General features: G+C 33.7%; 1 protein-coding gene across 1 annotated transcript; it reads left to right on the top strand.

The window, feature by feature from the left end:
- Window positions 1–6,246: 6,246 nt before the first annotated feature.
- Window positions 6,247–8,007, top strand: LOC131629941 (uncharacterized). The gene is made up of 3 exons (XM_058900748.1): window positions 6,247–6,402; window positions 6,530–6,618; window positions 7,739–8,007. Exons 1-3 carry the CDS (start codon window positions 6,379–6,381, stop codon window positions 7,884–7,886), a joined length of 261 nt encoding a protein of 86 aa, XP_058756731.1. The 5' UTR covers window positions 6,247–6,378; the 3' UTR covers window positions 7,887–8,007.
- The last annotated feature ends 15,440 nt before the right edge of the window (window positions 8,008–23,447 follow it).

Here is a 23,447-nt window from a genome sequence, read left to right as displayed (position 1 = left end):
TTAGTAAAAAACTCCGCCGAAGATTTGGACTCCACCCTCGTTATATCCCTCCACCACACCGAAGAGGACCTATCCGAATATTTGATGTTAGAACAAAATGTGGCTCTTAACTTAACATCCGCATTTGCTAAGTTCATTAATTATCTAAGATGGTGATTAATTTGGTTGAAATGGTTTTAGTTTGATTTAAATATTTATATAAGAAGACTTCTACAGTCTTTGACTTGTTTACGTAAACTCTCGTTTTTCTATCTGTCATGAGTGTTCGTTCTTTTCATAAATGAATAAATATAACTCATCACACCTCATTTCGACCATGTATGATTTTGTCTTGAACCAATGGACTACTCTCTCTGGCCTGAATTATAAGCAAATATTCTCTTTTTAGGTTCATTGAGTAATGAATGTACATGGTTTACATAAAAGATCAGATACATTCATTATTCAATGAACCTAAAATGGTCTTTTCAGTTTGTATACCCTTTAGGTATATGAATGATTTCTAAAGCCCAAAGCAAAGCACAAAATTTTTTAGTTACGATAGCAAATTGAGAGTTTACAAGAGGTATAATCCTCATGGTCCTAAATCTAGATATGACTACTTAGAAATTTTAATGATAGAAACAAGGATTTTTATTGATAGCTTAGACATAAGCATAATATAAACGTTGAAGTATATTTGGTAGCTAACATTAAATAATTATTATTTATTACAAAACTAAAATTACATAGAAGTATTGAAATTTGAATTGTTTTTTAGATTTTAAAAAACTATGTGATCAGATGAAGATAAAATAACATATAATTTTGTTCAAATGATTTAAATAAATTAATATTGACTTGTTTTAATCCAATTAAATGTTGTTTAATTATAATATTAGGGTTTGGAAATTCAAAATTAAAATTATTTTTAGAACTTTTTTTAATATATTAATATAAAATATGGTAAAATACTATGTCTCATGAAAAATATGACATAAAATGTACTAGAAGTTAACAATAAAGAATAACGATAATTAAATTTTTACAGGAAATATATTTCATCTGAAGGCATTGTTACAGGAAAATTTTTCTATCTCCCATCTAGCCATGGTGCTCACCTGTAAATTGTACCTCTTTACAATCGGGGAAGGGTTATGGGACTCTCCTTTGAGCAACACACCTTTGTGGGAGACACAACACTTGTCCACCTAAAGGTTAAGGTGATAGGTGAGTGGATTCTCCCACTTATGAATGCTCAAGTCACCATATTCATATCTAATGTGGGACTATCTCCCACTTACTCACACTTGCGTTATTATTCTAACACCAATTTATTTTTCTTTAAAAAAATCATTTACCGTTATTCTTTATTGTTAACTTCTAGTACATTTTATGTTATTATATTATAACAATAATTAAAAAAATTTAAAGAAAAATAATTGAGTGTGATTGAAACATATAAATAGTTTTAAAAATATTTAAATTAAGTTATTAAATATTATCAAATAATTAAAACAAAAAATAATAGAATAAATAATATAACATTAATAAATAAAAAAATTAAATTCATATATTTACCTTATAAATCATTAGCTAACCATTACACTACTGCAGCCCCCAAATTGAAAATCGCATTAAAAAAATATCGCTCAACAGTTTTAGTAAAATATGTTCATATTTATTTTTTAATTGATTGTTTCACTACAAAAAATATTTGAATTTTTCAGGGGAGTTTGCCAGAGGCAAAACTCCAGACAAAAAAATAAGGTTGGTTGGAGTAAAGGCCCTCGCAACGTTCAAATAAGAAAGGAGAAAAAAAAAGGGAGGGGGTGGGGGGGTGTTTTACCCCTCGCTAAGAAGAAAGAGGAAAATTTTAAATTTCGAAAAAATAATTTTCGAGGGACAGCCCCTGACAACAGGAAATGGCGCTAAAGTGTCAAATTATGGCATGTTTTTTGCCAGCATTTTGCGATGGGACACCCCTCTCAATATTCCACCATGACTAAAAAATGGTTAAATGTACCTTAAGGTGTATGTTGCTAAAACACACCTTCATAAAAAAATATGGGTGTATTTTAGCAAACCCCACATGACTTTGCTAAAATACACTCACTTTTTGTATGATGGTGTGTTTTAACAAATTTTAACTAAAAGTGGTTAAATACACCCTAAGATGCATATTGCTGAAATAGACCTTTATTAAATCAAGTGGGTCTACGTTAACAAACTCATTAAATAATTATATTTATATATTTATAATAATAAAATTAATTAATTTATATGTATATTCATTATGGTGTGATAATTTTATTCATATTTATAGTAATTAATATAGAATATTATCATTATATTTGTTTATTTTAATATTCTAACAGTTTCCCAAAAAAAAGATAGTATTTAAATATGAATATTTTAATAACAATATCTATGAGTAAAATAAAATAAGCGAGTGTACTAGTATAGTTGAAATAATAAATAAAATTCATCTCCACATGGATTGTAAATTTAAACAAGGTAACTACTTGCGAGTTAAATAAATAACAAGCAGGGTTTTAAGATTGATTTAGTTCGAGAATAAAAATGAGAAATTAAAGGAGGTGATTTCAATTACTAAAAGCGTTTAGATCTTCTTTTGACTCCCCTTATCATACTTGTTGATAAACTGTACATTAATAAAATTTATAATATGTTAAAGTATTACGACGAATTAACATTGCCATTACACTCAATTTCTTTGTGTACAGCTCACTAATTTACACAATAATTTCCTAATTCCTTAAACCAATTCAGAGTTAAATTAGACATTCTAAGTTTGTTAATTCACAAACCACAACTTATAATTACCTACTCCTACTCCTAGTTAATTAATGAGTTGAATAATTGTCCAAGATCGGATCAGTAGACTAACAGTCAGAAATTTATCTGGTATCAATTATGACCAGATAAATAGTTTTGTTTTCCTCTTAAAAACACAATTATGGCCTTTTTATGGCATTTTATACGATGTTAGATAGATATTTCAGTTAATGCAATGCTTACTTGAGTTGATTTCTTATAACATCCTTTATTTAGGGAGAAATCAACTTTTGGAATGGATAACCAGGTGAGGGTTCTTCGACTTACTCTAATTAGTCTCACCCTTCAATAATTATACAGACTTGTTTTGAAAGAATATTGCTTGAAAATTCACTTTCTAAAACCCAAAATTATTGTCTTAGGAAAAATTATTGATCTTTCATTTAAAACTCATGATACTCACTTGTATTCTTAACCCCTTTGTTCCATAGTGGAGGCCACTTGTTGTGAAATAGAAATGTTCGGTCACACCAAGCTCTCATTGAAAACTAACATTATACAAACTTCGTCGAGAGTAAAGAAGTGTGGGTCAAAGAATAATAGCAACCAAAATAAATAGTCTCAAGCAAAAAAATAACCTACGATCAGTGTAAGCAAATTTACAACAAACAAGAGAAAAGTAAAAGACGAAAAACACAAAGAACTTGTTTACCTAGTGTTCACGGGTGCTTTTAGTAAACAATCACGAGTTTAGTTTACTTAAGAGATTAACTCGAAAAATCTCAGAGACATATTGTGTAACAGGGGATTTGTGAGAGAGTGTGTTTGTTTTAGGTTTATAATGCTTGAATGATAAACAACTGGAAACAGGCAATAAACTTCAGGTAAAGATAATAGACAAGACACAAAGTAAATGACATTAAATGTAAATTCTTTGAATTTAAAAGTTTTGTAGAAACTTTAAAGGGTGAATGCATACTCACATATCTCAGAAACTATTTCTCTCGTTGACTTGGGTACTTTAGCTGTATAGAGAATTAGTGAGGATTTGAGACCCTGATTACAATGCAAAACCTTGCATTATATACTATTACAAAGATAAATGTCGACAACAGTTAAATCCTAAAGATCTGACACGTATTTCACTACTTAGGCCTTCATAGTCTAACTTTCTTCCACACGTCTTCAAGGATATAAATGCTGAGAAACCAATAATCATGTTGATAAATGCCTCGAAACTCCAAACTTTCTTCAATAATATCTGTTTCAGAACCATAGCACTCGTCAAAACATCACTTTACTTAACTGGCTCATAGGGTCAAAAAATATGTTAAGTCCAAGATAATTGGTGACCTTGTCGAACGCCACCATTTTGTCGAAAACCCCATTCATTTGATGTGGTTATTAAGTCGAAGCTATTTTAGTGTAGACTTCTTGATATTTGACATTTTTATATTTTTTATTAGCCTTCTTCATTGACTTTTTATTAGCTCATAGTTTCTAATAACTAACCTTATTTTCTACCTAATTGTTTCTTAATCTCTCAAACGTCTCAATATATGAATCACAGAAACATTGAGTGTCTAAAAGTGTTTCTCAATTCTCTTTAATAGCTCCACAGGTTTCCTAGATTCCAAGAACTTCACAAATTTTTACCTTTGTCTTCCTAAACATATTTTCTTTCTCTTCATCTATTATAATTTTATGACAATTTCTACCATACTATTGTCTTTCATTTGAAGACGATGAATGTGTTTATTTCACCAACATGCAACTTCAAAATTACAATAATATGAGAACCATATTCTTAATATTTTGTAAATATCTACTAGCGACCAGTCAAATTAGACATTATATTGGTCAAATTTATTGAATATTTGTAGGAACCTAAAATCCGAATAATATTTTTTTGGCAATTTAAAAGACTTCTAAAATGTCGGGGAAAAAATAATTTCACCTAATCTTTTTCTAAGCTAATTTCTCCCCCCCCCCCCCCCCCCCCCCCCCCCTTTCTTTAGTTTCTCCCAAACCCTTGGCGAAAATCTAATAATGCCCCCAATTTTTAGAGATGCATCTCCGAACACACCTATTTTTCACAAAATTAAACGCAAAAATGGCCCATATTATACTTAATTTCGGAGATGCATATCTGGATAAACCCTATTTTTTTTAAAAGTGTTTTTGGATATGCATATCCGAAAAGTTCCCTTGTGTTTTTTTTAACTTAGCATTTGGTGTATCCGGATAGGTATACCTAGTATTCATGCATTAGCAATGCAACAAATATGTAAATACCAATAATGTCCATATTGAGAAAAACAATTGAAAAATAGAAAAATGATTAAAATATAATTATAACAATCTGAAAAAATACAACTAAAAATCAAATAAAATCAAATTAAGAGTCTACAAATTTTTTTGGATTTTTTTCGAAAATATAAAAATAGAAAATAATTCAAATAAAATAGAAAAATAAGGAATGAAAATAGAAAATAATTTAAATAAAATAGAAAAATAAGGAATTTAGGATTTTTATGAGGGTAACTCGTATTTACGAAGAATGAGATAATTTAATATAATGTTTGAAGATGCATATCCAAAAAATTTCGATAATATTGTTAGGTTTTTAAGAATGTGGGAGAAGTTGAAAGAAGATCTTCTCTAACATTTTTAGTTTTGCCATCTCTCCTCTGCAATATCGACCTTCGTATTTGACTTTAATAGTTTAATCTTTTTTTATTTTTTTTCTCTTTCATGCTATTAGATTAAGTCAATGGTTTAGATTGAAGCAGAATGGAAAGCAGCAAACACACAACAGGAGAGAATCCAGATCCGAGAGAAAGTAAAGGGTGGAAAAAGAAATGGCCTTTTCTAAACCCACTCATTTTTTCTTCTCCTAAGTTGGGCCTTACACATACTCATTCATCCAGGGAAGTTTTCCTATTATGAGAGTGTTGTTAGCATTAATTAATTGTGCTTGTGTTAGTATTGCGTTATCCTTCTTATGTCATGATCGCATCACAAACCAATATAAAATTCAAAAGTAATATCCAATGAAATAAATTCTTCTTCCATCAAAAAATTAATTACTATATGGAGGAGTATTTTCTTGATCATAATCTCTTTATGCACTCAGTCAAACTTGACGTGACCAAGTTATACGTTGAAAAAAAAAATTCTTCAGAAAATTTTCTAGTCAATCACATGAAAGAAAATACAGCTTTCAATCCAATAATAAACAAGAGAATAATCTAGAATACAAAAATTAAATAGTTATAATATTATCATGCATACCCTATTGACATTATCTTGAGTCATTCTTAACATATCATTGGTTAAAAAATATAGAAAAACATGAGGCTAGCCCATGGTTTTAACTACAAGTCAAATATTTAATTTCTATTTTGAACAATGTTAGCTATTAGCCCATTGTAAAGGTTTTTCCATGATACTAAGTCTTCAAATTATTCATGCAAATTCTATCTTATCAACTACTATATATACAAAAAGCACATAGAATTAAAAATCAAATAACTAAACACATCTTTTTGAAATCCAAAAGCTAAGTATAGTTCTTAAAAGAAACATTTTTCCAAATTAATGGGGCGTTGGATGAAACCAGAGGTATCATATATCATATATATACTTTAAATTTATTTGTTAATATTAATCTCATGTTTTGTTATTAAATGAATTTATTTAATAACTTATATCTTTGTTTAATACTTTGATTTAACTTTTTTTTATATAGGTTTATCCTCTATTGGCTGCAATGACTTTTGTGACAAGCATGTGTGTCTTTCAGTTAACAAGAAACTTGATCCAGAATCCTGATGTTAGGTACAATTAAAATTAAAAAAATTAAAATATGCCATGGAAACTAAAATTTTCTTTAAATCCCTCTATGGCTCTGTTTGGTAAAAATAGCGGTTGACTGATAAGCTAGCTGATAGCTGATAGCTTATGGCTGATGGCTGATGACTGATAGCTTATAGCTTATAGCTGATGACTGATGACTTATAGCTGATAAGCTGATTGAAGTGTTTGGTAAAATTAGCGGTTCAATTAGTTGATTAATTAAAATGACATAAAGGACATTTAATATATAATTATTTTATTTTAAATTAAAATAAACTATAGAGGGTAAAAGTGGATTTTAATTAAAATAATAAGGGTAAAAATGGAAGAAAAAATGATAAGCTATAAGCTATAAGCTAAAACGCTATTTGAAATAGCGTCTGAAAAATAAGCTATAAGCTAGTAAAATAAGCTATAAGCTCGTAATGAAAAGACTGTTACCAAACAGGTCTTTTATTGTTATATGAGCTTATAAGCTATAAGCTATAAGACATAAGCTCAAAAAATGGCATGCCAAACAGAGCCATATATATTCAATTCTCACAAAATTTCAGTGAAATTTTTTTTATTTACGGTCAGTTTGTTTTTACTTTTTTTTTAAATAATTTTTATAATGCTACATAATTTTGTGTAAAGAAAATTTGTAAAGATACTTTTCATAAAAATTTCAAATGAAAATTTAATTTGAACAGTTAATCTTAAATATTATTTTAACTATTTTATCTTTTTATTAAAAAAACTTTTGAATATTAAAATTTTAAAAAATCACTGAATTTAAAAGAAGCTATTTCATAAAAATCATTTTAAAATACAAATATGTCACAAACTCGCGTTGCCGTCAAAAAATAAAACGAAAAATTAGAGAAGGTAGACTGCAAATTTTACGTCGGCCTAATAAAAATGACGGCTTAAACAGACATATTATAGTTTCTCAACCCTAAAAATTTAAAATTGCGAAAGTAAATGTGTAATATTTTACTATATAAGATGTATTTACATGATATTTCTGAATTATAAATTATATTTTGATATTTACAACTAATAGAATATTGATATGTTTTCTTTTGCTTAATTGGTTTGGAATTTTTTTTTTTATATATAGGATCAAGAAAACTCGTCGAACCAATGGAGTATTTGACAATGAAGAAGAAGGAGAGAAGTATGCTAAGCATGGTTTGAGGAATTTTCTTCGTACTAGACCACCTGAAGTTATGCCAGCCATCAACCACTTCTTTAGTCAACCAAAATGAAGAATTAGTTTCATATACTAAAAATATTTCAATAGGTGAAATAAAGTGTTTATTTGTCATATATATTGTTAACATGTATGGGTGATCATTTCTTTTATATTACTGTTATTAATTTGGTGTTTATAGTCTTGTAATTGTAGCATGAAACAAAAACTATCGTTTGTAACCTTGTTTGAGTATGATTATATAATATATTGATCAAAATAAAGATTAGATACATTATTTTTTACACTGGTTTTTTATAGGTTGAAGTATGCATTAAAATTTTATAATTGCTGGTTAAAACATATTGATTTCTTCTCGTTTGCGAAGGTGGTTTGGCAAAATTGTGAGGTTTCCGAGAGAGGGGATTACGTCCTGAGTGAAAAACTAAAAGCTCTCGAATTATGACTTAGGTAGGAATTGGAACAGAGAAGTCTTTGGATGGATTGATTTGAAAGTGGAGGATTGCATCTCAGATTTGAACAATCTTGACAAGCTGCTGGTCGACAATCATGGCGGTAATATTAGTGTGCTTGCTTCATTTAGAGAAAAGGCTATCAAAGATTTGTGGATGAATTTAGACATCAAGGAGAGCTTCTTGAGGCAGAAGTTAAGACAATCATGGCTAAAGGACGGTGATCGCAATTCCAGTTTCTTTCACAATGCTATGAAAGCTCGACAAAGACATAACTTCATTAACTCTATCGATACTCCTCATGGCATTGTGGAAGACGTTGAAGTTATTAAACTGGCTGTAAAGAACCACTTTGAGAATTTCTTCACGGAAGCAAACCTTTCGAGACCGGTTCCATCATTTCTGCCCTTCAGTTGCATCAATGATCAGGACAGGGCTCTGTTGGAGATTTCTTTTTCTGATAGTGAAATCAAGGACGCAATTTGGAGTTGCGATGGAGGTAAGAGCGCGGGACCGGATGATTTTTCTTTCGAGTTCTTGCAGAACTGTTGGGAATTCATCAAAGGAGATGCGGTGACTTTCGTTAAGGATTTCCATGCTAGGGTCAAACTGATCAAAGGGGGCATCGCTTCTTTTCTCGCACTTATCCTGAAAGTCAACAATCCTCAGTCACTTTTTGAATACCGTCCATTCTTTTTAGTAGGCTTCCTTCAAAATATTTTGTCAAAACTTCTAGCTTCAAGATTAAATCAAGTGATCGAGAAACTGGTTTCTATCGAGCAGTCAGCCTTTATCGCAGGAAAAAACATCTATGATGGAGCTTTAATGGTGAACGAAACTATCGACATGGCTAAAAGAGAGAAGAGCAAATGCTTAGCTTTGAAGATTGATTTTGAAAAAGCTTTTGACAATGTAAGTTGTAATTATTTATGATTCATTCTGCGTAAAATGGGATTCGGTGACAAATGGCTCAAATGGATGGAGGCTTGCGTTTTCACCAGCTTTATGTCGGTTATGATAAATGGTGGCGTTACGAAGGATTTCTCTGTGGAAAAGGGGCTTAGACACGGAGACCCCGTATCTCCTTTTCTTTTTGTTTTGGCTACAAAGGGATTAACTAGAATGGTGAAAAGAGCAATGGAAATCGGAGATTATTCAGGGTTCTTTGTCAACAATTAAGTAAAAGTAGATATCCTTCAGTTTGCCAACGACACAATCATACTTGGGAATGGCGATAACAATAACCTATGGAGTTTGAAAAAAATCTTTAGGGGCTTCAAGTTAATGTCAGGGTTGCGTGTTAACTTCCACAAAAGCAACATTTACGGGGTTAATATGAGCGATTGGAGTTTTTCTTAAGCTTTGTCTTTTCTGTCCTGTAGTATCGACCGTTTCCCCTGTAATTTCCTTGGTATTATGATTGGTGATAGCCCAAGGAAAGCCTCAACTTGGAAAGATTTGGTGAAGAAACTGCATAACAAACTTATGGCGTAGAAAAGCAAACAACTCTCTATAAGTGGTTGTGTCGTGATGATTAACGTGGTGCTGAACTTTCTGCCGGCTTATTCATTGTCATTCTACAAAGCTCCTATTTAGATATTAAAAGAGATAATAATAATAATCCAAAGCAACTTTCTTTGGAGGGGTACCGCGAACAAGCGAAGGATTCATTGGGTCAGCTAGGATATCGTTTGTAGTCCGGTAAGCATTGGCGGACTTGGTATAAAAAAAATTCTCTGTACAATAAATCCCAATGGAAGTGGAGGATTTTAAAGGATAGAGAGGGTGTATGGCATAAATACGGCAACCCATAAGCGAAAAAATGTTCACTTGCACTAAGGATGCAATCAATAATAAAGTCTCCATTTGGTGGAGAGACCTGTTAGGAGTAAATTAATGGTAAATTCATGTGTTAATATAAGTGATTTCTTCTCTAAACTAATGCAAATTGTGATAGATCCATAGGTTTTTAGTGAGAATTGAATTGAAAAGGTTCAGTTCATGTGTAAAGCAAATCGAATCACTTGTGGGTATTATTGATGCAGGTTTAGAGTTGAACTGGAGCTTTAGGAAAACATGAAGAGGAAAGAAAGCTGGAAGTCTCAAAGGCAAAGCAAAAAAAGATGAAGTCTGACAAGGGCGCGCCGCGGGAGTTCTAGCCAGCGCCGCGCCAAAGTCTCTGTTTGTGATCGCGCCGCGCACATCCGTTGCCGCGCCGCGGCCTCGGCGTTAAAAGCCCAAAACTTATAAATAAAAGCCCTAGCTTCCAGGTGGTTAGGGAACTTTGGCAAGAGCGAAATTGGGAGAGGAATCTGAAGGTGCAGCCATAATTATCAATTGAAGACCAATTCTCTATCAAGCGAAGACATTCCTTTGATGAAGATGAATTCTTCCATTAATCTTTGTGTGTTCTTCATGTCTATGGAGAGCTAAATTCCTCTTGTTGAGTTTAAGGTAGTAGTTAACCTATGAATATACAGTACCATTGATTAATTCCTGTGAACAATTATTTGACTTTCATTATCAATAAGGAACCTTGTTTTTATTCTTAAATTATCGTTGAATCTTTGATCGAAAGAAAGGATTTAACTTTTGCCCTAGGTTACTATATTGATTCAATTGCAATTTGCAGAGATGGAATTGTAATTGGGTTTTCATAATTATCGTTCTTAATTACTATTATCGTTATTGATATTTGGAGAGATCGAATCTCATACCGGTAAAAGTTATCTAATTTGATTTGCAGACATGGAATCTTATTTGAGGATAAGTGAAGATAATGATTCAAAGGATTGTTCTATTGTGAATTAATTAATAATTGTATAGGATTAGGTTGATGAACCCTAAAGGCTCAACATCTTTCTTTACTTGTTAACACAAAGTCCTTTACTTGCTTTTATTTTATTATTTGCTTTTGATATTAGAAGTATAAAACAAACCAAACTCAATTTTCCTAACTCAAAATAAACAACTATAGAACGGCAGTGATATTAACCAATCCCTGTGGATACGATATATTACCGAAAATATTTACCCAAAAATACTTTCAACAAATTGGCGCCGTTTCCGGGGATTGGTGTCAATATTGCACGCATTGCAATAGTTCTTATTTTGAGTTTTAAGTTTTATTTTCTCTATTTGGTTGTTTCACGTGTTTGCTAGTTTTTGCAGAAGATTGTGTATGCGCAGCAAAGTTTCTAGCGATCAACTTCTTTTTGATCCCGAGATCGAAAGGACTGCTAGGAGGTTAAATAGCAAAGCACGAAGAAGAGCAAACATAGCAAAAGCAAGAGACAACGCAACCGCGACATCGTCACAACACCTTGAAACCATTGACGAGTCGCAAGAAGGATTCTTCTTTCACGAACTATTCACGGAGGAAGAACCGGAAGTTTTTATACAACCTACTGTTGTCAACATGGCTGCTAATGGTCCATGTGCTAATAGTCCAACACTCAATCCTCAGTTCGCTAGAACTGCCGCCAACGGGCGACCGACAGAACTGAAGACCGGTATCATACAATTGATTTGTGCAAGTCCTTTCGCCGGATTGGACCATGAAGACCCGTACACGCATCTTACTCGATTCTATGAGTAAGCAGGTACTACGGGTGTCGCTTAAGCTGATGAGGAAGCATTATTTAAGAGGTTGTTCCCACACTCTTTGCTATCTAAGGCAAAAGATTGGTATCTGGATCAACCCGAAGCAGTGATGACTAATTGGAACACATTGGAAGAAAAATTTCTGGAAAGGTTTTACTCTCAAAACCGATTCTTCGAAGCAAAAACAGCAATAGCAGTATTTTCTCAAGGTAGTAATGAATCTTTAAATGAAGCATGGGAAAGGTATAAAGCTATGTTGAGAAAGTGCAAAGGACACGGCTTTACAGACGTCGATCAAATCCATATGTTCCGTAACGGTCTCACAGCTACAAACAAGACACTTTTGGACGCCACAGCTGGTGGTTCTCTCATGTCCAAAACACCTGAAGAAGCTACTCAGATAATAGAGCGAATGGCTCTAAATGATCGTCAAGGCAATCATGATCGAACAGTAAGAGATAAGAAACCCGGAATGTTAGAGTTGAACAACAGTGATGCTCTACTTGCCCAGAATAAATTGCTAACTTCACAAGTGGAAATTTTGACACAACAAATGTCCAAACTACCACAACAACTTAAGGAGCTGAGCGGGATATCCAATTCGTATCAAGTTGCGAATTGTGAATTGTGCAAGGGCAATCATCAAACAGGATTCTGTCCACCAGTCCTAGAAGAAGAAGTAAACTACATGAACAACACTCAAGGACCAAGGCAGAATCAATACCAAAATCAGCCATACCAACAAGGGTACCCACCGAGACATAACAACCAGGGATACCAACAAAGGCCACAAAATCAAGGGTATCAACAACAAGCATTTCAACCATACACTCAACCACCACAACAGCAACAAGGAGGACAATCCAAGTTGGAGGAGACCGTGAATCAGTTCATTCAAACGTCAATAACAAATCAAAAGAATCAAGAAGCAGCTATAAAGAGTTTAGAAACCCAAGTGGGCCAACTTGCTAAGCAGATTGCAACTAATCAATCAAATGCAACTTTCTCGGCCAACACTCAAGAGAACCCAAGGGAACATTGCAAAGCAGTGACGACTAGAACCGGTCAGAAAGGTGCTGAGAAAGAAGTTGAAATCAATGATACCGAGAAAGAGGATAATAATCAGGCTGCAGAAGATGAGGAGAATGAAATCATAGTGAGCACCATGAGCAAAGATGCTGAAAAAGAAATAGATGAGACCAAGAAAGAAAGAGGGATGACGGAGAAAAGAAAAAGTTCTAAGAAAAAGAAGGTAGATCCGGTGATACCAAGCCAACATCTACCATATCCCCACGCTCCGTCAAAGTAAGACAATGCCAGGCAATATAACAGGTTTATGAGCATCTTCAAGCAACTCCATATAAACATACCATTTGCCGAAGCATTAGAGCAAATGCCCAAATATGCTAAATTTATGAAGAAAATGCTCACAAAGAAAAAGGGATGCATAGATGAAGAAATTGTGGTGCTTGATGCTCAATGTAGTGCTATAATCCAAAGAACTACTCCAAGAAAGGAATCCGATCCGGGGCGAGTAACCTTACCATTAAATATTGGAGGTAATTTCACTGGCGATGGGTTAATTGATCTGGGATCGAGCATCAACCTAATCCCTTTATCTATTGTCAAGAAGCTAGGGAATATTGTGATGAAGCCCACTAGCATGACTTTACAATTGGCCGACAAGTCTCTCACTTCATCCTATGGAGTGATTCAGGATCTGCTGTTTAAGTAGACAAATTCTTTTTCCCGGTAGACTTTGTGGTTGTTGACATGGAAGAAGATCATGAGGTACCTGTGATTCTAGGAAGGCCATTCATGAAAACCGCTCGAATGATGATTGATCTGGATGAAGGGATCATGAAAATAAGGGTGCAAGATGAAGAGGTAAAATTTAATCTGTTCAAGGCCAAGAAGCATATTAAGAACAAGAATGATATCTTCCAAATCGATACAACTGAGGGAACAACCAAGGAAGACAAAAATCAACCTCCGAGCCACTTCCAAGTTGGACAAGAGGTACTCCTGTGCAACTCAAAACTAAGATGTCTCTCGGGTAAAGCAACAACAAAATGGTCTGGACCATTGATAGTAAAAGATATATGCGACCACGGTGCCATTATGGTAGAGAATCCACTGACAAAAGAGAGGAGAACCGTTAATGGAAAACGGTTAAAAGATTTCTTCGGGGGAGTGGAGCAACATGCACAATTTTTAGTTCCTTGAAAGCATGAACCGTCGAGCCATGCGACGTTAAACGAAGCACTTTGTGGGAGGTAACCCACACTTCTAATGTTTTGTTTTGTTTAGTTTTTATTTCAGGAAATAATCAGGGAACCCGTCTGGTGAAAGCTAGGAGGCAGCAATTGATATTGCGTTACTCTCTGTAAGTCACCCTCTCGGATTTGTTACGAAACATTGAGGTCAATGTTTAGTTCAAGTTTGGGGGGTGGAGCTATTTTTTTTTGAATTGTTCAAATTTTCTGTTTTTATTTAATTATGTACTCCCAGTTAGAGTAAGTAGTCCCATAACAAAACGAGAATCTCAAGCAAAGTATCAACAATGAAGCAACATGTATGAAAGTGGTAGGAAGTGAATGTTCAAAAATTTTCAGTTTCACTTTCTTTTTCAATAAGTAACAAAGCAGGTATGAATTTTTGAACTCAAACTCCTAATGTGTGCATGAAATTTAGGTTGTTAGTAAATACTGTCAGAAGTTCTTTATGGTACATTGTTTATTGGATCAGCTTAGCCTTAACCATTGTGAGGAAAGCTTTCCATTGTTTACTATATGCAGGAGACCATTAATTATTTTGACTTGTTCGTATCATGCTAAACCGGTCGTTGCATCGTCTGTGGAAATCTGTGGAAGTGATTTAGGCAATTGTTTGAATTTGAGAGTTCTTTGAGCCGACTCCACCGTAAAAATTATTTTCTTCTGTGAGAGTGTGATCCTTTGCTAACCATTCTTTGAGCCTGAGGTCAAGGTAAGTATCATAATATGCACCAAGAAAATAGCTGGTGAGGTTTGATCTCAATAAAAGTTTTGTGTTGGACCATCAACCATAAAATTTGGTGATGTGTTTTCTCTTTGACCTTTTTAGAAAGTATGGGAGCATTCATATAATCTGAATACAGGTTGATCTCCAAGTTGGGGAGAGTCACATTCAAAAGAAGAGTAAGTACTTATGGTAATCGGTGAAAGATAAAAGAAGTCGTAGCTTGAAAAAAAAAAAAGAGAGAAGTAACAACGTTTGAATATAAAGATTGTGAAAAAAAAAAGTGAAAAAGAAGAATCAAGCTACGAATGAATGAAAAAAGATGGACAGGTAAAGGAAGTAGAGTTTTAGAGAAAAAGAAATAAGTTATGAATTGGATGCTTCCCTATATTAGGAACAACCCTTGATTATCTTCTTTTCTTTGAATCTAAACCACATTACAACGATAGAAAGACCTTCTGATTCTCAGATTCCACAGTACTTGATGCGAGCAATTTGGTAAACGTATGATATGGATCTTTGTTGATTTAATTGTTTGGATGAGTGTTTAACCCCTCTTTTATTCATCATACTTTTTGATGAGAGTGATTAGTGCTGATTCAATTACAATTGTGTAGTGTTTTGAACTTCTGGAGGTAATTTGCTTTCAACGTTTGTTTCATGTGGATGTTCCGAGTTTGCAGGTAGAAGAAGAGTATTTGACTTGGTTACTGGATTGAACCACTTGAGAAAAACTTTTTGGAAAAACCTGTTGCATGATTGTCGGTAGACTTTGCTGGAGGTAAGTAATTTTGTTTGGGGACAAACAAAGCTCTAAGTTGGGGAGAGTTTGTTAGGAGTAAATTAATGGTAAATTCATGTGTTAATATAAGTGATTTCTTCTCTAAACTAATGCAAATTGTGATAGATCCATAGGTTTTTAGTGAGAATTAAATTGAAAAGGTTCAGTTCATGTGTAAAGCAAATCGAATCACTTGTGGGTATTATTGATGCAGGTTTAGAGTTGAACTGGAGCTTTAGGAAAACATGAAGAGGAAAGAAAGATGGAAGTCTCAAAGGCAAAGCAAAAAAAGATGAAGTCTGACAAGGGCGCGCCGCGCCAAAGTCTCTGTTTGTGATCGCGCCGCGCACATCCGTTGCCGCGCCGCGGCCTCGGCGTTAAAAGCCCAAAACTTATAAATAAAAGCCCTAACTTCCAGGTGGTTAGGGAACTTTGGCAAGAGCGAAATTGGGAGAGGAATCTGAAGGTGCAGCCACAATTATCAATTGAAGACCAATTCTCTATCAAGCGAAGACATTCCTTTGATGAAGATGAATTCTTCCATTAATCTTTGTGTGTTCTTCATGTCTATGGAGAGCTAAATTCCTCTTGTTGAGTTTAAGGTAGTAGTTAACCTATTAATATACAGTACCATTGATTAATTCCTGTGAACAATTATTTGACTTTCATTATCAATAAGGAACCTTGTTTTTATTCTTAAATTATCGTTGAATCTTTGATCGAAAGAAAGGATTTAACTTTTGCCCTAGGTTACTATATTGATTCAATTGCAATTTGCAGAGATGGAATTGTAATTGGGTTTTCATAATTATCGTTCTTAATTACTATTATCGTTATTGATATTTGGAGAGATCGAATCTCATACCGGTAAAAGTTATCTAATTTGATTTGCAGACATGGAATCTTATTTGAGGATAAGTGAAGATAATGATTCAAAGGATTGTTCTATTGTGAATTAATTAATAATTGTATAGGATTAGGTTGATGAACCCTAAAGGCTCAACATCTTTCTTTACTTGTTAACACAAAGTCCTTTACTTGCTTTTATTTTATTATTTGCTTTTGATATTAGAAGTATAAAACAAACCAAACTCAATTTTCCTAACTCAAAATAAACAACTATAGAACGGCAGTGATATTAACCAATCCCTGTGGATACGATATATTACCGAAAATATTTACCCAAAAATACTTTCAACAAGACCTCCTGTTGGTGGACAACCCGGTCAACAACAATTAAAACTCTTTCTCTACAAATATTTCTTGGAGGATTCTCAATGGAAGGAACACTTCCTTCTGGTACAGCTGCTGGTTGGAATCTCAAAATTTGAGGGACGTTTTCCTAGAAATCTTCAATCTCGCTAGACAACCTCTTGGATTTGTGGTAGACATCATGGAGCGTCCAGGAACAGATTGGAGGAGGAATGTTCTTAAAACCGGGGCGCTTTTGGATGTCGAGACACATTTTATCGCGAACGAATTCTTCAATCTGGTTATTTCTGGTTGTTCTCTGCAGGCTAGTCCTGATGAGTTTTCTTGGGATTTAACCTATGACGGTAATTTCTCCGTGAAGTCCTGCTACAACCTTATTTCTAAGGCCGATTCTCTCTTCTTCTGGACCACCGAAATCAGAACGGAGCTCGCTTTCTTATTGGACTTAAAGGTGTAACACCCCAAATTCTACCCAAAAATATCATACGAGAAATCAGAGTATTTTAAAAACTATCAACAATGCATTTGGGATATCACATTTACTTCCTATAAACAACTCATAAATAGATACATAGCACTTTAATCTCAGAGAAGCACAAAACAACCTATAACAGCTCTTAGACAAACCAACTTCATTTTAATGTGCAGCGGAATCATAACATTCGAATTTATAAACAAATCATCTTATTTAATCGGAAATAACTTCAAACATCATAGTACTTCTCATTATCCAATTTGGAACTCAACAACTAAAACATGAACAACATAGAAACAACAATATAGACAACCCCCGAGTGCTACGTATCAGAGCAACACACCAACCAGACACGGTGAATCTACAAACTTCCACAGTTATACTTGAGTACCTGCCCATTTCCCATGGTAGGGGAAACATCAGCAGAAGGGGTGAGATATCAAACATTATAAAGGAAAGTATGATAATACATATAGCAAAGATAAAATCATACACAATTCACCACTTCTCAATATAAGCAATTTGCATCATAACAATAATGTTAACTATCAACTATAACAATGTATTCAAGTTTACAAGTATGTCATTCAAGCACATAATAACATATACTTCATAATCACAACGTAAATTAATACAACTATCAACAATGGCAAAACATGGTTCATATATTCCACATATATACATATATCATTAATATATATATATATATATATATATATATATATATATATATATATATATATATATATATATATTTGCATTCGCATCATATACGTTTCATTTACATATATCACCAAAATCATGTATCAAACATCACCAAATTTAATTATCACATCTCATGCACACATAACAATCACCTAATCACATAATTACATATATTCAAACATCACATAACTCCAATGTAACTCAATGCAAGACATGTGACTCTATGCATGTGGTACCCAATATGGACCCAAAGTTCCACCGCTTCCGATTCATATAGAATCTAGCCACGCTTCAGATCCGGACAAGACAAAAGCCACCAAATGTAAACATATAGTTTACCGCTTTCCGATTCACTCTAGAATCCAAGCCACACTTGTGTTTCAAAGCAATTCCACCTATGTTTCAAGGCACACTATGATATGAATGTATGTACAATCTCACAAATATATGCAATTAAGATCATCTCTACCATCTTAACTTTCCACATATCACAATAATTCAACTCTATGAATTATCCACCAATTGTACACAACATTCACAACACACACACACACATCATTCACATATGAGAGGCCAATTAATCAATTACGATTCACACAATCCAATTAACACTAGTAATCATACTATCTCATGTTAATTCTCATTTTTGTCAATTATACATGAACACACATTTTCAACATCAAGCAATTAGTCATTAGAATTAATGCTAACCAACTAACCATAAAGAATCAATATCAAAACAACATCATTGGCATGACAATATATATTTCTCAACATACATATTCAAGCCAAAACACAATTACAAACAATTTCTCAAAATACCGTAATTTACCGATAAACCGAATAATTGGTCCAAGTTCAAGTATATTCCAATCACATAGACTTATTGGAATCAATTCAACTAATAATTTAACTATCCAATTAATAATTAAACTATATTAATTTCAATTCAACTATTATATTTCTTTTCCATTATTTTCGAATTCTATTACAAAACCCATTATTTCACTATCAATGGTTTACTCACAACAAACATAACAATCTAATACACATAGATTATCAATTGCACACAACTTATCACATTTATATCATCACATTCCAACAATCATCAAATACCCAAAATTGCAACATAGAAGAACATGGATATCAAAGTATAGAATTAAACCCACTATAACATACTATCATACAACCCTTTAGCATGAAAGAACCCCACCCTTACCTTGGCAAATATGAACTCTTTCACCATAGCTCTAAGCTTTTCTCCAAAACAAAATCCTTCAAACATAATTTGGAGACACACCTAAAAACCAGTTCGGAAATCAGCTTATCATACGAACTTAAAATCCTCAAAATCAAAATCGCTCCGGTCAGAACTTACCTCTATGAGTCAGGAACGTTGTGTCAAAACCACGCGACGATCCAACGGTTGGATTGAGAGATACATCCGTTTTGCTAAGGTGACTCAATGCTGAAACTTGTTGCGAAAATGAGGTTTCTTCTAGCTTTTCTCTTCCACCATTGTTCTCTTCCCTTTTGCCTCTTTTCTCTTCTTATTATCTTTTCCCCCAAATGAAAATAGTAACCTCTAAAACCCTAACCCTCTCTTACTATCTCACTTATGTCAATTGGGCTTAACCCACCAATCCATCCATTATGTTTCTATCACTTAGGCCCATTTAGTTATATCTCTCTAATAACTCAATTAAGTCAAACAACACAAACACTCACATAATTAAATACTTAAATAATTATTATATCACATAATAACTAAATAAATAAGTTATTATTAAAAACACCAAACAATATAATTACTAATATAATTAATAAAAATATTAAAAAAAATCGGGATGTTACAACTCTCCCCCACTTAGAATATTTTCGTCCTCGAAAATACCATGGACACAACCATCTCATCTCCAAAACTACACTTACTCTCCCCAGAATCACACGAACACAAAGGCGTTCCACACCTTCAACCATACAAAGCTTCAAAATACAAGCTCTCAAAAGATCCTCAAGTTACTGAATCGTCTTCTCCGTTTGACCATCAGCTTGCGGATGATAAACAAAACTCAAACACAACTTAATAATCAAAGTACTCTACAAAACTTTCCAAAATCTAGAAGTAAACTTCGGATCTCTATCAAAAACAACACTCGATGGAATACCATGCCAACTCACAATCTTTTCAAAATACAACTTTGCAAGTCTCTCCATCGGATAATTCCTGCTTATCGGAATATAGTGAGCAAAATTCGTCAATCCATCTACAATGACCCAAATTGCCTCACAATTAATCGATGTCCTCGAAAAAACCCAAAACAAAATTCATAGAAATGCTATCCCACTTCCACTTAAGAATGGACAACGATTGCATCAAACCAGACGGTTTCTGATGTTCAATCTTTGACTTCTGACAAGTCAAACACGAATGCACAAATTCCGCAATATCCTTCTTCATATCGCGCCACCAAAATAACTTTCTCAAGTCTTGATACATCTTAGTAGCACCAGGATAATTACTCAACCACTTTGATGCCCTTCATCCCAAAAATTCTCTTTTTCAAATCCGAAACATCAGGAATACAAATTCAATCACGACATCTCATGACACCGTTCTCATCAATCCGAAAATTATCACCTTATCCTCGATCAATCAATGTCATCTTGTCAACCAATTTCAAATCCGATTTCTGACCTTCTCTAATCTCATCAAGAATACCACAAGTAAGCTTCAACATACCAAACTCAAATCTCGAAGTTATTCCAACAATTCCAATTCTTGAATCATCAACATAGACATATGCAATTATTTCCTACTCAATGCATTGGCTACAACGTTCGCTTTTCCCGGATGATAATTCAAAGCAAAATCCTAGTCCTTCAAGAATTCCAACCACCTTCTCTGTCTCATATTCAACTCTTTCTGATCAAGCAAATACTTCAAACTCTTGTAGTCACTATACACATCGAATCTCGATCCAAATAAGTATTGCCTTCAAAGTTTTAAAACAAAAACAACGGCGGCCAACTCAAAATCTTGCGTCAGTTAATTTCTCTCATGAATCTTAAGTTGCTTTGGAGCATAAGCTACAACTTGTCCTTTTTGTTTTCAACATAAAGCCTTGCAAAACCTTCCTTCTTCTTAACCAACAAAAACATATGCACCTCTAGACGACACACTCGAACGAATCAACCTCTCCTCAAACAAATCTTCCAGTTGACTCTTCAACTCTTTCAACATCATAAGCAGACATCCTATATGGAGCCCTCGATACAAGACTAGTTCCAGGAACTAAATCGATCGAAAACTCAACTTTTCTTTCTGACGGTAAATCACTTACATCTTCAGGAAACACTTATGCAAATGCGCCAACTATCGATAATCCCTCAATCGTTATTTCCTCATGAACATCCAAAGTTGCAAACAACCTAAACAACATCGCACCATCTTGCACAAACTTATTCACTTCCAATATTATCAAGCTGGTAAGACAAGTCTATCTCATTCCAATACGATTCCGTCTACTATCAACAAGAGATTAAGGGTGATCAGTTCCTCAATTTGTCAATAGATAGCCGACAACCATAATGGTAGCGTAAACCATCGTTACTTAACTGCAATAGAATCCTTTACGTCACCAAAAGTACCATACTTCATTAACTCCCAAAATCATCTGAACATGCTAACACACACCTTGTGATAACATTAGAACATAATTCCTTTACACCACTATCAACACTTTTTATTCTTGGAATCATACTCGTCCCTTCGCATTTCTAACTCCGACTTGAACGTTCCAACAACTTCGACAACTTTTCCAATCTCTTGCCAAGGATCCCTTGACAAGGTCTACCGTAATTCGTCGCTTAATAATTATTCTTACGTCAACATCCTACGCAACGGTTACTTAAACTGATAACTTCACAGTCCACCAATAGTGCTGAATATGACAACTTCCTAAATTCCATCTTATAACAATTGTCCTTATTCCAAGACGTTCCGACTTGTTAAACAACCAAAATCTTAAATCCATGTTACCTTCGAATTCGGAAACCAACAAACTCCTACATTGCTTGCTCTGTCTCCTTAAGCAATATATTACACCAATAACTTACAACTGAAACATATCCGAGAAGCACAACTTCTCCCCTACTTCGCTTAAACTAACCCTGCAACAAAACGAACAAGTACCAACAGTGTTTCACACACATGTCGCGTACTAAGGAATAAAACACTGACAGCATTGAACTATCACACAACTCAACTGACTCGACAACTTGGCCGGACGGACCAACCAGGCTCTGATACCACTAATGTAACACCCCAAATTCTACCCAAAAATATCATGCGAGAAATCAGAGTATTTTAAAAACTATCAACAATGCATTTGGGATATCACATTTACTTCCTATAAACAACTCATAAATAGATACATAGCACTTTAATCTCAGAGAAGCACAAAACAACCTATAACAGCTCTTAGACAAACCAACTTCATTTTAATGTGCAGCGGAATCATAACATTCGAATTTATAAACAAATCATCTTATTTAATCGGAAATAACTTCAAACATCATAGTACTTCTCATTATCCAATTTGGAACTCAACAACTAAAACATGAACAACATAGAAACAACAATATAGACAACCCCCGAGTGCTACGTATCAGAGCAACACACCAACCAGACACGGTGAATCTACAAACTTCCACAGTTATACTTGAGTACCTGCCCATTTCCCATGGTAGGGGAAACATCAGCAGAAGGGGTGAGATATCAAACATTATAAAGGAAAGTATGATAATACATATAGCAAAGATAAAATCATACACAATTCACCACTTCTCAATATAAGCAATTTGCATCATAACAATAATGTTAACTATCAACTATAACAATGTATTCAAGTTTACAAGTATGTCATTCAAGCACATAATAACATATACTTCATAATCACAACGTAAATTAATACAACTATCAACAATGGCAAAACATGGTTCATATATTCCACATATATACATATATCATTAATACATATATATATATATATATATATATATATATATATATATATATATATATATATATATTTGCATTCGCATCATATACGTTTCATTTACATATATCACCAAAATCATGTATCAAACATCACCAAATTTAATTATCACATCTCATGCACACATAACAATCACCTAATCACATAATTACATATATTCAAACATCACATAACTCCAATGTAACTCAATGCAAGACATGTGACTCTATGCATGTGGTACCCAATATGGACCCAAAGTTCCACCGCTTCCGATTCATATAGAATCTAGCCACGCTTCAGATCCGGACAAGACAAAAGCCACCAAATGTAAACATATAGTTTACCGCTT

Source organism: Vicia villosa, unplaced genomic scaffold, assembly GCF_029867415.1.
Source record: "Vicia villosa cultivar HV-30 ecotype Madison, WI unplaced genomic scaffold, Vvil1.0 ctg.000622F_1_1, whole genome shotgun sequence".
NCBI lineage: Eukaryota > Viridiplantae > Streptophyta > Magnoliopsida > Fabales > Fabaceae > Vicia > Vicia villosa.
The sequence above is the reverse complement of the archived record's forward strand: the minus strand, read 5'-3'. Positions and strand labels throughout refer to the sequence as shown.

What these genes read in the sequence shown, in the direction of transcription:
- LOC131629941 (XM_058900748.1), top strand. Translation starts at nt 6,379, where the DNA reads ATGGGGCGTTGGATGAAACCAGAG. An exon ending in GGCGTTGGATGAAACCAGAG is followed by an intron (nt 6,403 to 6,529) that starts GTATCATATATC and finishes TTTTTTATATAG; the next exon opens with GTTTATCCTCTATTGGCTGC. An exon ending in ATCCAGAATCCTGATGTTAG is followed by an intron (nt 6,619 to 7,738) that starts GTACAATTAAAA and finishes TTTTATATATAG; the next exon opens with GATCAAGAAAACTCGTCGAA.